This window comes from Dermochelys coriacea, chromosome 7 (assembly GCF_009764565.3).
Source record: "Dermochelys coriacea isolate rDerCor1 chromosome 7, rDerCor1.pri.v4, whole genome shotgun sequence".
NCBI lineage: Eukaryota > Metazoa > Chordata > Testudines > Dermochelyidae > Dermochelys > Dermochelys coriacea.
The window spans coordinates 123,777,146-123,791,680 of record NC_050074.1 but is presented as its reverse complement, the minus strand read 5'-3'; the positions used below and the strand labels follow the sequence as shown (position 1 = coordinate 123,791,680).

The following is a 14,535-nucleotide window of genomic DNA, read 5'->3' as shown; positions in this document are numbered from 1 at the left end:
CCCCAGCCCTGGATCGCATCGGGACCTGGCTGGACCCGTCGCAGAGACCCTGTCGGGGGGGGAGGGGGAAGGATTTCTCATTCATGTGGTTGTGCACACCAGGCGTGTACAGCTCGTCAGGGTTTGGGCCAGAAGGGACTGGCACGCCATGGGGCAGGTGGGCGTTGTGGGGAGGTACTGGCTGTGAAGCAGAGGTAGGGGGAGGCTGGCTCCAGCCCTGAGGGGTGCACAGAGATTTGGGGCGGGGGGGCAGGGGAAAACCTTCCTGGCTGCTCCAACTCACTCAGCGACAGCCCGAGCCAATCAGCTGTGACCTTGCCCCGGGGAACCCCAGGCGAGCAGCCCCACCTCCTACGATGAGGCCGGTGTAGCCGCGGGTGCGGGGTCGTACGGGCATTCTCCTTGCCCTCCTCCAAGTGGGACGGCAGCGCAACCTGTCGGCATCCTGCAGAGAGAGGGGAGCGAGGGGTGAGGAGCCGCTGGGCTGGGCAGGACGGCATGAAAGCACACCCACAGCGCCAGAGGCCTTCATATGCAGCCACGGACCAGGGACAGGTGAAGGTTCCCTCCACATTCCCCAGGCCGCGAGCTGGCAGGACCCCCCCATCATGGGCAGATAACCACACCAACGATGTGTGGGGCCCTTCCCGACCAGCAAGTGGGAAGAGACTGCCCCCCACCAATGCAAATCACAGAGCCCCCAAATGGCTACGATCGTCAGCCACTGCCCAACTCGGGCCGGGCGGGAGCTGGCAGCCTGGGGATGCAAAGCTCCAGCACCCATTAGCCTCCCCCCCCCCCGGCCACGCACTAGAGCCACCATTCCCACCCACCCTGCCAGTCTCAGGGCGTGCCATGCTGTCACTGCTGGAAGCCAGCCCACCCGGACATGCCATCGTTACCAGCGGGCTGGGGAACACGGTGGAATCTGGCGGATACCGGGGCTTGGCTCTTCCAACCAGACGGCTAGACTAGCTAACTAACGGACCAGACGGCTACCAGACAGGCACGGTCATAAGCAACTGAAAACAGGGTCTTATAATGGGAAGTGTCAGGCAACCTTCCACCAGCCCTGACTATTTTTATAAATTTGATAACCCTAACCATGCCTGTGTCCACAACGTCTCACATCAGCGAAGGGACCTTCAGATGAAAGCCCCACACTGGTTTAAAATGTGCCCTCGCCTGTTTATCAAAGACCAGAGGTGACTAAGGTGAAGAACAGAAAGCCCAGAATGGACTCTTTCACTCCCTGCCTGGGTGCTGGGTGGGGCAGCTTGAGGCGGAGGCCAAGATCCAGCCACGTCCTTGCGAGCCACATTTAATTCGTGACTATCACGCGGCGGGGCCTGGGCTGCGGGATTCGGGTTGCAGACGCTGCGAGGGGAACGCTCAAATGAAGACACCGATGTCCCTGGTTTTTCCCCTTTACGTTTCCTGAAAACAGTTCCGCTCATCTTCACGTTTCTAAAAGCCACAAGCCGGGCCTTGAGCCAATCCAACCAGCTCCCCCAAGAAGAAAAACTCAACCCTAGGGATTTTTCTCCTTCCCATAAAATGACAGTCCATAACCCTTCCAAAGAAGGGCTGGCGGAGCACCCCTTGCTGGCGGATGCTAAGCCCCTCCCTGCGTTGAACGGGTCCAGGGACAACCGCGAGCTAGGCTTGGGACTTGTTGCAGGAATATACCGGTCGGGAGACAGAGCACTGAAGAGACAGAAAACTGTGACGGGCCGGAGCACGGAGCGATGAACAAAGATGGAGGGAGCATCCAACACCCAGCCAGGGTTTCCCTCCTCGTGAATTCCCCCCCCCCCGCCGCCATGTTCACACTCACGATGGCCGCGCACAGCGGTGGAAGGCGTAGGTCCCGCAGGCGTACAGGTGAGTGTCGTTCAGCCTCTGCACGAGCCGGATGTGGTTGAAGCACTCGGTCTGCAGAGAGGAAGAAAGAGCATCACGCGGGGGCCTGACCCCGCCTGCAGGCCGCCCACACCTCCCCCCCACACACGTGCAGAGACCCCACTGCAAATACCTTGTTGTTCTTGCCCTTTTGGAGGCAGTCGGTTTGCTTCTCCAGAGATGCCTCCCACCGGATCTGTGAAGGGAAAAGGGGTCGTTACTCACCGGTACCTCCCGGCTGTGGAGACGATAGTTGCCCCACAACGCCCTGGAGTGATGTCACCAAAGCCCCTAAAGAGCCAACGGCTGGTAAACACTAATGGCAGGTTGACCAGTGCCAGGAACAGCCCCACACCTGGGTCCATTTATTTTCCATGCTTCTTGACTAAAATAAAGACCTGGTTGCTATTAATCCCAGGCCGGGGGCTCGCTGGGCAGCAGCAGCACCCAACTCACCTGGAAAATGCCTTTCACAGACTGAGGTTTTAGTGCTTTGAGTTCCCCTGCCTTCCCTGCACAAAGCAAAGGGGCAGACTGTCCGGACTGACCAGTTCACTTTGTCCCACTTATGGAATCACGGGACTGGAAGGGACCTTGAGAGGTCATCTAGTCCAGGCCCCTGCACTCGTGGCAGGACTAAGTATTATCTAGACCATCCCTGGCAGGTGTTTGTCCAACCTGCACTTAAAAATATCCGATGTTGGAGATTCCACAACCTCCCAAGGCAATGCTTAACCACTATGACAATTAGGAAGTTTTTCCTAATGTCCAACCTAATGTCCAACCCTTGCTGCAATTTAAGCCCATTGCTTCTTGTCCTAGCCTAGTTTAAGAAGAACAATTTTCTCTCTCCTCCTTGTAACAACCTTTTATGTACTTGAAAACTGTGATCATGTCCCCTCAGTCATCTCTTCTCCAGACTAAACAAACCCAGTTTTTTCAATCTTCCCTCATAGGTCATGTTTTCTAGACCTTTAATCATTTTTGTTTCTCTTCTCTGGACTTTCTCCAATTTGTCCACATCTTTCCTGAAATGTGGCGCCCAGAGCTGGACACAATACTCCAACTGAGGCCTAATCAGCGCGGAGTAGATCATAAGAATTACTTCTCATGTCTTGCTTACAACACTCCTAATACATCCCAGAATGATGTTCGCTTTTTATGCAACAGTGTTACACTGCTGACTCATATTTAGCTTGTGATCCACTATGACCCCCAGATCCCTTTCCACAGCACTCCTTCCTAGGCAGTCATTTCCCATTTTGTATGTGTGCAACTGATTGATCCTTCCTACATGGAGAACTTTGCATTTGTCCTTATTGAATTTCATCCTATTTACTTCAGACCATTTCTCCAGTTTGTCCAGATCATTTTGAATTTTCACCCTGTCTCCAAAGCACTTGCAACCCCTCCCAGCTTGGTATCGTCCGCACACTGTATGAGTGGACACTCTATGCTGTCATCTAAATCAATGATGAAGATATTGAGCAGAACCGGAAGGAGCTTAAACCACCCAGTTTATGCCCTGGAGAATCCACCCCAGGAGGGGGCACTGCCCAGCAATGTGAAACTCTAGTGCCCAAACTCACCACGACCTGGGCCAGAGGAGGCACAGGCCAGACAGGGTGCCACCATAATATACATAATAAATACATATACGCATAATAAAACGATCGTGCAACTAGGACACTGCTGCCGTTGTGACAAAAGCCCTGGGGCCCCTCGTGGGAAAGGCACGGAGAGACAGAGACAGAAGCAAAAATGCCTCTCCACTGCCCAGCAACACCATCCTGCCAATGCAGCGGGGCTGGCACAGAGACGGCGTGGCTGTCAGTAAGACCTCCGGATGGACTGGCACCTCATGGGGAGGGCAGCTCCGCTGAGGCTGGCGCAGAGACAACATTCATCACCCGCCTATTTGTCAGGTTGCGAAACCACATCCACTGCTCCCGTCAGTGGGGGGCGGTGTCTTAAAATTGGGACACAAAAGACTGTGTGTGTGTCCAGGACAACAGGATCTGGAAGGACTTAATGGCTGGAAAACCTTAACTCTACCCTGCAATGGTCTGACCTCTCAACCACCTGTGGACACGTATCCTTAGCTGCCGGCTACCACCAGTCCTGCAGGCCCATTCTGACAGCGTCCCTCATCGGGGCCTCTGGGCTGGCACTGCAAGAGACCCTGGGCAGAGAGGGTTGGGGTAGGATGTGCCAGCCCAGTTCATCCCATCGAGCCAGCACCCTGGGGTGGGGGGTCCCATTGTCCCAGGCACCCAGCAGCAGCTGCAGAGTTGGAGGGGAGGGAGACAGGGGTTCTCGGCAGGTGTCAAGTTCCTTCAGGAGGGGGTGGCCAGGGGATCCGGAGAGGGGGGTCCCAGCATGGGGGAGAGGGAAGGACTTTAGTGGCAGCATTTGGGATGGGCTGTTGGGGGAAGGGAGCAGCAGGAGCACCCGTGAGCGAGTTACAGAGATCACGGCTTGAGGGAGGGTGCTGGCGCTTGGGGCAGCAAGGAACGGGACACTGGACCGAGGGGCATGAGACAGACAGGCGGAGAAGGATCCAGGACGGGGCGAGGCATCCAGCTTTGGGGAGACATTGAACTGGCCGCAGGGGAGCTGGCAGCTCCACTATCTGGGCTGCCTGCCCTACTGCCTTCAGGCTATGCCTCTCCCCCTGCATCACCCCAGGCCTGCTCCGCCCTGGAGCTCCCAGGAGCCGGGCTGGGCAGAAAGGTGTGGGCCTACAGGATTCAGAGCTGGGAAAACCGGGGGGGGTGCTGCCTACGCCATGAGTTCGGGGAGGAGGAGTGGACAGATTCGCAAATGAGCTGCTGCCTTGGGCACCTGCTGGGTGGCTCTGGCCTAGCCCAGCGTGGCGCACTCAGGCCGCCAGGCAATTCACGGAGGACAGTCGCAAGGCTCCCAGAGAGACGTTTGCACGCCCCCGGCCGGCCACAGACGAGCAAAAGCTGCCACAGCAGCCGGGCAGCTAGCCCGAACTCGGACCAAACCACCCCTCCACCAGAGGACAGCTCCCCTCGCTCGCCGCCCGCGTCCCCCCACCACCATCTCTGGAGTCTCCGCTGGCTGCCCTGCCGCGCCCCGCTCCCAGCCAGAGAGCGGGCGAGCCGCTCGACCGCGCAGAGCTAGCGGGTGGCTCGCCGCTCTCGCCGCGCAGCTCCGGGCCGTTCCCACAGCAGATGGAAAAGGAAACGAAGACACAGTGATGGCAGTGACGGCGCAGGGGTAAACTCACAGGCCTGCAAAGGGGACCCGCTGCCGACAGCTCCTTCAGTCATGGCACGTCCCAGCTGCCGGGCGGCCAGACGCCCTGCGAGGCCTGGCGTGGAGGCTGCATGGACTTCAGTGGACCGTGTTTGCAATGGCAGCCCAGGAGCATGGCATGTGCGGGGTGGGGGGCAGTGGGCCCGGGGTTTAAAGGTCACTTGGGGACACATCTGGGGAGGAGCTGGGCGCCAGATGTGTTTGACCACGTGGGGTTTGGGGATAAGGGGCTCGGCGAGATGGGCACGGATGCTGCCTGGTGCCCATCGCCATCCTGGCTGGACGCGCTGCCCGTGGCTTTAGATGAAAGCAAAGGGCTCTTCTGCTGCACAGGGATCCAGTGCTCCACAATCCCTGTCTGCCTCAGCCATAAGAAGCTGCCAGGAGAGGCTGAACAGCAGGCTGTGGGGCGAGCGAAGAGCCTGGCCAAAGCAGTGCGTTGCAGCGCTTCCTCCAAGTGGCTGCGCTTGGGCTGGGGGAACAGCAGAGTCCACGAGGGAGGGCTGACTGCTGAGGACACGCTGCCCCGGCTCCCTTCAGCCCCTCCTGTACCCCAATCCCCCGCCACACTCTGCCTGGGGCAAAGAGCCTGGACTTTGGCCTGCTCCAGATTCTTAGGCTCCCTGCTGGGTGCAGATGAACAGCCTGTGCTCTACAGCAGGTCTGGCTAGGTTACCGAGGGGGCCCCTTCTGGCCTTAACGCCTGTGACCCCAGATCGGGTGCTTTATAGCACCATGGGTTTGGTTTGGTTTCAGCTGCTGGGTGCCAGGGCCCAGGGAGAAATTTGCAGGAAGGATGTTCTCCCCATCCCACCTTGTTCAGTGGACAACAGCCGGCATTGCCGGGGGGCTTGGCATGTACCCCAAAAGAAGGAGGTAAAGCAGCTGAGGTTTTGAGGGAGAAGCACTTGAGGGCATCAACTGGGAGGACAGATGGACCAACCCCAATATGCAGGAGTGGCGGCAAGTCACTGAAATGGACCTGTATGCCTGCCGGATGATGGACCGGCCCCAGGTGGGGACAGAGACCCCGGGGAAGGATAGGAGCAACAATCTGCACCCTGGTGAGGCAGAAGGGGTTGCTGGGAGCAAACTCACTTGGTACCAAGAACTAGCTCAGCTAAGTCAGGCAACGGAGAGATGACAGAGCCTGGTCATTGTTACTAATGACTGGAATCACGATAGTGCCAACTGAGATCCGGGCCCCCTGGTGCGAGGTGCTGGGCATAACAAGAGAAGGTCCCTGCCCTGAAGAGCTCACCATAGACACAGCCAGGCAAACAAGGGAAGGATTACTAGCCCTGTTTTGCAGATGGGAAACTGAGGCACAGAAGTGACTTGCCCAAGGTCATGTGGTGATCCTGAGGCACAGCTGGGAAACGAACCCTGATCTCCTGCGTCCCAGTCCTGTGCTGTGTTTTAGCCGCATGCCCACCCTCCCTCTCTGATGGACTTGAGAGTCAATTTTGCCTGCTCTGCCAAGGAACACCCTCCTCCAGCCTTCTGGTCCTGTGGGTGGGAGTGGAGCATCTTGCACTGCGGCTGCTGCACCTGTAGAAGGCGTCCCCTCTGGGACTGTCAGCCCAGAGCTGTCCACTAGCATGCAAAGCTCTTGTTCCTGCCCCAGAGAGAGGGCAGCTACTGTGAACAATGGTCGTCACTCCTATCAACTGGAGAGCAACACAGGGCACTTTGGGAACGGCTAGGGGAACCCAGCCCATTTCTGCCCTTTAAGTCCAGGCTTCAGAAACAGCCAGCACGTGCCCCATTCCCTGCACCGCCAGGTTGGGAACTCTCTGATGATCAGGAGTGTCCCCCCCCCCCAAAAAGAAGCAGATTTATCGAAACCCAAACTAATCAGGAAACTCGGTCAGGAACAATGAAACACCAGACTTGGAAACCTTTGGTCAAAGAGATCAGAGACAGGTGAACTGGAACGTTTCAGTTTGTTGTCAAAATTACTTTTAGTTAAGAAATGTCTGTAAATTTACACTAAAAACGCGGGGGGGGGGGAGCTAAAAAGGTCAAAACGTTACGTTTGGACTGAGCTGGACAGTGGTTCTTTGGTTCTTGAACATTTTTGACATTTTGACTTTTTTCAATAATTTGGGACAGGAACATTTTTCAGATTGTTGAAAATTCTCCTGGGATTAGAAAACCGTGTCTCACCCAGCCCTAACGAGCATCCAACCAGAGCTGTTAATTGCTCTCCAGAATCTCAGCTTGTAGAACAAAATAAAAAGTCTGCAGCTGTCCTCCTTAGGAAGACAATCTCGAAAACGTGACAAGTGTCACTGAGGCAGAGAGCCTGGGGCAATCGCTAGAAGAGGTGAAAACCTCATTCAGCTCTGCCAGGGGTTAGCTCAGACACCAGGGACGCCAATTCAAACATCAGCCTTGTTCATTCTGTCACTGCTGGTGTGAGGAAGCAGAGGGAAGGTCATAGAATCATAGAATCATAGAATCATAGAATATCAGGGTTGGAAGGGACCCCAGAAGGTCATCTAGTCCAACCCCCTGCTCAAAGCAGGACCAAGTCCCAGTTAAATCATCCCAGCCAGGGCTTTGTCAAGCCTGACCTTAAAAACCTCTAAGGAAGGAGATTCTACCACCTCCCTAGGTAACGCATTCCAGTGTTTCACCCCCTCTTAGTGAAAAAGTTTTTCCTAATATCCAATCTAAACCTCCCCATTGCAACTTGAGACCATTACTCCTCGTTCTGTCATCTGCTACCATTGAGAACAGTCTAGAGCCATCCTCTTTGAAACCCCCTTTCAGGTAGTTGAAAGCAGCTATCAAATCCCCCCTCATTCTTCTCTTCTGCAGACTAAACAATCCCAGCTCCCTCAGCCTCTCCTCATAAGTCATGTGCTCTAGACCCCTAATCATTTTTGTTGCCCTTCGCTGTACTCTTTCCAATTTATCCACATCCTTCCTGTAGTGTGGGGCCCAAAACTGGACACAGTACTCCAGATGAGGCCTCACCAGTGTCGAATAGAGGGGAACGATCACATCCCTCGATCTGCTCGCTATGCCCCTACTTATACATCCCAAAATGCCATTGGCCTTCTTGGCAACAAGGGCACACTGCTGACTCATATCCAGCTTCTCGTCCACTGTCACCCCTAGGTCCTTTTCCGCAGAACTGCTGCCGAGCCATTCGGTCCCTAGTCTGTAGCGGTGCATTGGATTCTTCCATCCTAAGTGCAGGACCCTGCATTTATCCTTATTGATAAAGGTCACTGATCCACACATTCTCCTGGGAGCCAGGCCTCGTTTTGGGGACACACGGGCGGAGCTTATTTTTGTGGGTGGGGCTTATATTTATGGGTGGAGCTTAGACGAGTGCCACCTCCTTGCCCTCCCCCCACACCAATCTGACCCCTATATATCATTAAAAAAAAAAAAAAGCAGCTAGGAGCCAAGGAGAAGATTTCAAGCGACCAGTGACTTGGTTTTGCCCAGCTGCAGATGCCTGATATTCAATACCTGTGACGTTAGGAGTGTAATATAATTATCTCATTGAAAGGTGACACAGGGCCAGAAAAAGTTAATGAACTCCCAGACTGACCTGGCCCAGGGCCGACCTTTAAAGACTGGTTAAGAAGAGATGGAAATGAACAGAGCTTTGAAATGAAGCCTGCATTGTTAGAGAGAGAAGGGGAGCTGTTTGCTCAGGTCTTGTGATGTCAGCAAACAAGTCTGGTCTATTACTATGGCTTTGATTCAAAGATTAAAAAAAAAGAGTATTAATATTTAGGAAGGCACTTGAGTGAAATAGTATTATTGTCTAGATGTCTCTTTGAAGGTTGTGGTAACCTGTTTAATGGATAAATTACCCTGTGCTAATTGCAATGATGTTTGGGAGAAGGAAAGTTAAGCCAATTGTCTTCTCAGGTCAAAAGGCTGCTGGAAATGTATAAAAACCCTGGGACATGATCCTTCTTCATCTCAGATCTACTTTGGGTTTCTAGAAAGGGAAACCCTAAGCCATAAGAATTGAGATCCCCATTACTGACTGGAGTCACCTTGAATATGGACATTGGACTGTAACCTATGGACTATTTCTAAAAGAACTTTTGGCAACTACAAACTCACCATCTCTGCTAGGTATCTGGACCTCAAGAAATTGAACTCAAGTCTCTATGTATATTGATCTTTCAACCAACTCTCTCTCTTTTCTTTTTTAATAAATTTTAGTTTAATTAACAAGAATTGGCTGTCAGCGTGCATTTTGGGTAAGATCTAAGTTATCATTGGACCTGGGTGTGTGGCCGATCCTTTGGGATTGGAAGAACCTTTTCTTTTATATGATGAGATAACACTTTCAGTAATCATCATCATATCTGACATGTGTGTCTGGAGGGAGGCCGGAGGCTGGGCACTTTAAGGGAACTGCGTTGTTTGGACTTCTGAGTAACCAGTGAGGTAAGACAGAGGCTGTTTTGGTAAATCTACGTATTGGAATATCCACCAGGGGTTTGTCTGCCCTATTCTGTGTGCACTTCACCCTAATTGAGTGAACTCAGCTGGCTCCTACAGGCAGCATCGTTGCCGCACCCAAAACAATCAACTGGCCATTCAGGAACCTCAGCCAAAGCTGCTGCAAAGGGAGCCAAGACCAGGCGGGACATTGCTCACCTCCCTCTGGGAGCCATCGGCAATGTTGCTGGAGTTTAAGGCGAATATGGCCCCTCGCGCTCCCACGTAGAGGATCCCCTTCTCATCCTCCAGCAGCAGAGTGGTGTAGTTCAGGGCGTGGCTGCTGAAGCGCCGGACGTCGGACAACTCTGTTGGGGGAGAAGCACAGGGCAGTGTTAGAACAGGACACTTGGCTAGTTGGCTCAGGTCATCTAGGGGGAAATTTGCCCCTACAAGAAGGCCCAGGTCCCATCCAGCCCACAGGGATGTAGGTCTCTGAGACTAGCCCTTTGTCCTAGCCCACCAAACAGGGGTGAATTGCACCTCTAATGTACCTGCATGAGACAGGAGTGGGGATAACTTCACTGGCATTAGAAGGGAAATCCACTTCTCTGGTATCTGCAGATCTATATAAACGTATGTTTTCCCAGGCCTGGGCCAGAAGTTCTGGGTGCTATTGTGAGATTTCAAAGAGGGGAGAAGGATTCAGGATTTGGCCATGCACAGTGGGGAAACCGTTTGCACCTCCAGAAGGGGATGGACCTGGGGTCTGTTGGCCATGTGCACACCGAACGGCCAGGTAGAACTAAACTGCATTGGGATTGTCGCTCCCGTAGACAGGCAAAGTGAACCAGGACCTGCGGACTGCACTCAGCATTGGGATGTGTAGGCAACAACGCGGGTTTTGGAGCAATCTCCCAGACTCACACAAATGTGGGGTGAAAGGGACCTTGAGAGATCACCCACTGATCTACACGGGGTGGGAAAAGAAAACCAAGCATCTAGATGAGTCTGAGCAGAGGAACCAATGCCCTTCTGCAGACGTGCCAGGGCACAAGCAGGCAGATGTGATCACTGCTTCTGAGCTGCATTTATTAGGAGCTGAAGGACAAGGCTGCTTCCCTGGAACTAGTGTGACTCATCTCTGGAGGTCCCGCGAACCGCAGACCAGCTGTCGATGCTGAGTCCTGGTCACTTTGATTCAGTGCTTGCTCTTTTTTGGGCTGCTGTATCGGGTCCCCAGCTCCAGGGAACCCCTCTCTCTCACCAATCTGTGTTTAAGTACTGCATCTATCAGGTACTCCACTGTCACTCCCCCGGGCTGCTGCTGCACAGCTGGGTTTATTTCATGCTTGTATCTGAACCTTTGCGTTGGCTCAAGAGCGTCCATAAGAAATATGCATCCGATGAAGTGAGCTGTAGCTCACAAAAGCTTATGCTCTAATAAATTTGTTAGTCTCTAAGGTGCCACAAGTACTCCTTTTCTTTTGAGAATACAGACTAACACGGCTGCTACTCTGAAACCTGTCATAAGAAATATGAATCTGTGCTTTACAGTCAGACAGGAACTCCTGCAGCTGTGGAGTTGGGTGGGGAAGGTGCTGGTGCGGGAGACGCAGGCTCCTCCCCCCCACCCCAACTTTGCCCAAAGGACTGCGCAGTGACACAGAGCTGCTGCTCCTCTATCCTGGAGGTGGGGGTCCATGGAGAAGCAGGTCCCAGCATGCAACAACAGCACTGTATGCTGGGCCCGGGGTGTCCTGGCAGGAGAGAAGTTTCAGGAGGGAGACTGGTTTAGGGAGGGCATCCCACTGGAAGGCACATGGATACAGGGGACAGAGTGAAGGGGGTAAAGGGGAAAGTGGGAGGGAGGATGGAGGGGAGCGGAGAGAGAGAGCAGGAGGGAACAGGAGCAGAGACATGCAGGGAGGATGAACAACCAGAGCTTAATGCAGAAGGAAGCTAGGGAAGGGATTCAAGGAATCAGGGACTCCCAGGAGCCCATCCCCGGACTGTTATACCCTCTCAATTCCCACTTGGCAAAGGGAACTTCTCACAAGCTGAGCTGGCCACCTGAGGGGCTTGGGGCTTAGGCCAGGTGTAGCCACCTCTCCAGGTGGACAAAATGGGTGTGGGGCTTACAGGATGCAGCAGGGGACTAGAAACCAGGCCTGTGGGGAAGAGAAGGGCAGCCTGAGGTCAGGGAGAGAGGGAGAGCCATGCAGGAAGCAGGAGCCTGCTGGGTGAAAAGCCCCCCGCTCAGAGGACCACCAAGGAGTCGTGTGGCTGGAGGGAAGGCAAGGCAGGCTAGGCTGTAAGCCAGGGGAAGCCCTGAACATGGAGACTTTGGAGCCTAGAGGGAAACTGAGGCAGCAGATTGGCCCAAAGCCAGCCCAAGTGAGTCCCTGCTCAGAGTGTCTCCCCTGCCCCCTGGCTTTAGTGCATTATAGGACCTCCCCACATCGGCTTGCATCAAGTGCCCACATGGGAGAGGGGATCTTGGCTGGGAGGAGGCACCTTGCCAAGGGGCAGCAGCTGGCAGGGCCTCCCATGACTGTGGCCGTGGCCCGTTCAGTTCCCCTTAGAGCTGCCAGCCCTGCTCATGCCCAGGGGCAGGGAGAGACGGGAAGTGGGGGCTGGCTGGCGGCTTGCTGCTTCCCTTGGCCGGGGGGGAGCCGAGGCTGGGGTTTCGTAAGCAGAAGTGGGAAAGCCTCACCCGGTGGCGGGGGAAGCAGCTGTGACGTCACAAACACCGCAGGGAGACGGGGCTCTGCACCGCCGGCCTGGTGTACAGCCACGGGAGCCTCACGGCTGTAACCGCCGGCGTAACTACACCCGGAGTGCTTTAAGGGCAGCGCTATCGCGGTACCCACGCAGGAAGGAGGGATAAGCTAGGCCTGTACGAGGCACCTTTCCCTGGTACAACGGCACTGGTTTAACTAGACTTTAAAGCTGGTTAGTCCCACTGCAGCCAGCCCGACGCAATACTGGTGCTAGGCCTGTCGCGTGTACATTCACTGAGCCTGGCTAAGCCCCTCTGACCCGTCTGAAACTGTCTCCACACAGGCTAGCAATACGAGTGTGTGGGTCTGTTAGTTAACCTGGTGCCTCTTCTGCCCGGGGACCGGGCCTCAGTGGGATTTCCCCGCACGAGCTGGAGACGGATCCTGCCAGAGTCTGCAATATCGTGCGGGTTTTAAGCCAGGAGACTGGGCCCGGTGGGTCACGAAGAGGGGCCACGTTTCCAGTCAGACGGTGGCTCGGGAATCCCCAGGCCTTGCTGCCGCGAGACGGGCCGATTTGTCGCCTTTCACAGCGGAGTGCGATGCAGGAAGCACGTGCCGCTGGGCAAAGCGGTAAATGTTTCCCTGCGACGTTTCACACCCGCGCGGTCACTGGCTCACAGCATGGTGGGAAAAATGAAAACAAAAGCCAGTGGCCCAGGAAGGGATTTAGTGTAGTGGCGAAGGACTAACTGCCAGAAACCCCCAGCTCCTTATCTTGGATCTGCCACTGCTTCCTTCTGAGGCCTTCACCAAGTCACCTTCTCTTTGCCCTGGTTTAAGAAGCGGAACTGTGGGATCCTAACCCAGCCCAGGGAAGGGGCTGGGGCAGAACTGGCTGGAAACCTGTTTAGCGAACAACTTAAAAACCGTCTTCATTCGGAAGTGTTCGAACGAGCAAATTTTAAGTTTTGTGGGTGAAATGTATCCATTTCCCGCCCCCCAAATTCCTGAAAACATTCTCCCAAACATTCCATTTCCATTGCCCAAACCCCTGTTTGTGGGGAAACAAAACACAGCCATACAAATGTGACACACCTTTTTTTTTTTTTTTTTTAAAGTGTTGGGTTTTCTCCAACCAAAAAAAGACCTTTTCGTCTGAAGAAACTGAAAGCAGCCCCAGGGGTGAGGATTAACCAACGTTTGTAAAGCACTTTGAATGTGCACATCAAGTATTATTATTTAACCAGCTTGGCTAACGAGGGAAAAAGGACAAAAGAAATAAATGAGGAGGAAGGTCTTGTGGAAAGCGAACAGCCCTAATTGCTTTCAGTCTCGAGTTGGAAAGTTTTCTTCACTAATTAAAATCCCTCTTTAGATTCAGGAGCCATTAGTGTCGGGGTCCTGCTACAACAAATCACTCCGTTTATGACACTGGTGTCCTTCCACTGCTGGAAGGAGAAGAAAACAAGTCCCTGGAGAGCTCGCCTGAGGGCTGTGTACAGAGCCCGGCTGGAATTCATCAAGGAATAGTGTTGCCTAGGAGTTATAGAGCCAGGCACAAAAGGAAGACACATGGAAATCTGACTGCGGCTGTAGGGAAAAGAGCCAAACCTTTCCACCCACTCCTTAAAGCACCAGCAATGCCATCTCCCTACAGGTGCCCAGAGGCAGCTGTCTGAGGTTTGTGTCTTGTTCCTGAGTCTAACACGCACAGGAGCTGCGATTCGAAACTGGAGGGACAAAGGATGAGGTGCTCCCGGGGCCCAGGTCCACGCCAGAGGGAGCTTTCCAAGGGTTTAGTAAGTTGACAGGGGAAAAGAGGGGCTCAGCCTCTGTGGCCCACCCAACTCATCGCCCCCCTGCTGCGGCTGCTCACCAGGGGCACAATCGAGCCCAACAGTGAGGGGGAGGGCGGGGTGCTTCCTGCCGCTAATTTCACACAGGCCGCTGAGGAGCCATTGCGAGGGAACAGCGTCTGGGCCCAATCCTGAGGGGCCTGCAGAAAGAAGATAACTAACCAAAAGCCCCAGGCGGGGGCTCCTGCCAGCTGGGCTTTGGAGATGCTGAAGGGTGAAGCAGCTCAGGAGATGAGCTCCCCATAATGGCAGAGTCTGTCTGGGGCTTCACCCCCCCCCCCCATTTGCGCCGCTGAGAGATCCTTTCAGGCCCCAGCCCGGCGGGCCGAGCCAGCCCGGTGCTA

The 14,535-nt window shown here is 54.5% G+C and overlaps 1 protein-coding gene and 1 long non-coding RNA gene across 2 annotated transcripts in view; one reads left to right on the top strand and one right to left on the bottom strand.

The window, feature by feature from the left end:
• SEMA4G (semaphorin 4G) overlaps positions 1-14,535 on the bottom strand; it is a 104,488-nt gene that overhangs the window by 23,622 nt on the left and 66,331 nt on the right. The window contains 5 exon segments of the mRNA XM_043518914.1: positions 344-376; positions 379-445; positions 1,838-1,935; positions 2,036-2,098; positions 9,829-9,977. Of these exon segments, the coding sequence (XP_043374849.1) occupies positions 344-376; positions 379-445; positions 1,838-1,935; positions 2,036-2,098; positions 9,829-9,977 (410 nt within the window).
• LOC122461052 lies at positions 7,482-8,530 on the top strand. Its single transcript, XR_006282751.1, has 2 exons — positions 7,482-7,626; positions 8,426-8,530. It is a non-coding gene; the product is annotated as an uncharacterized LOC122461052 (long non-coding RNA).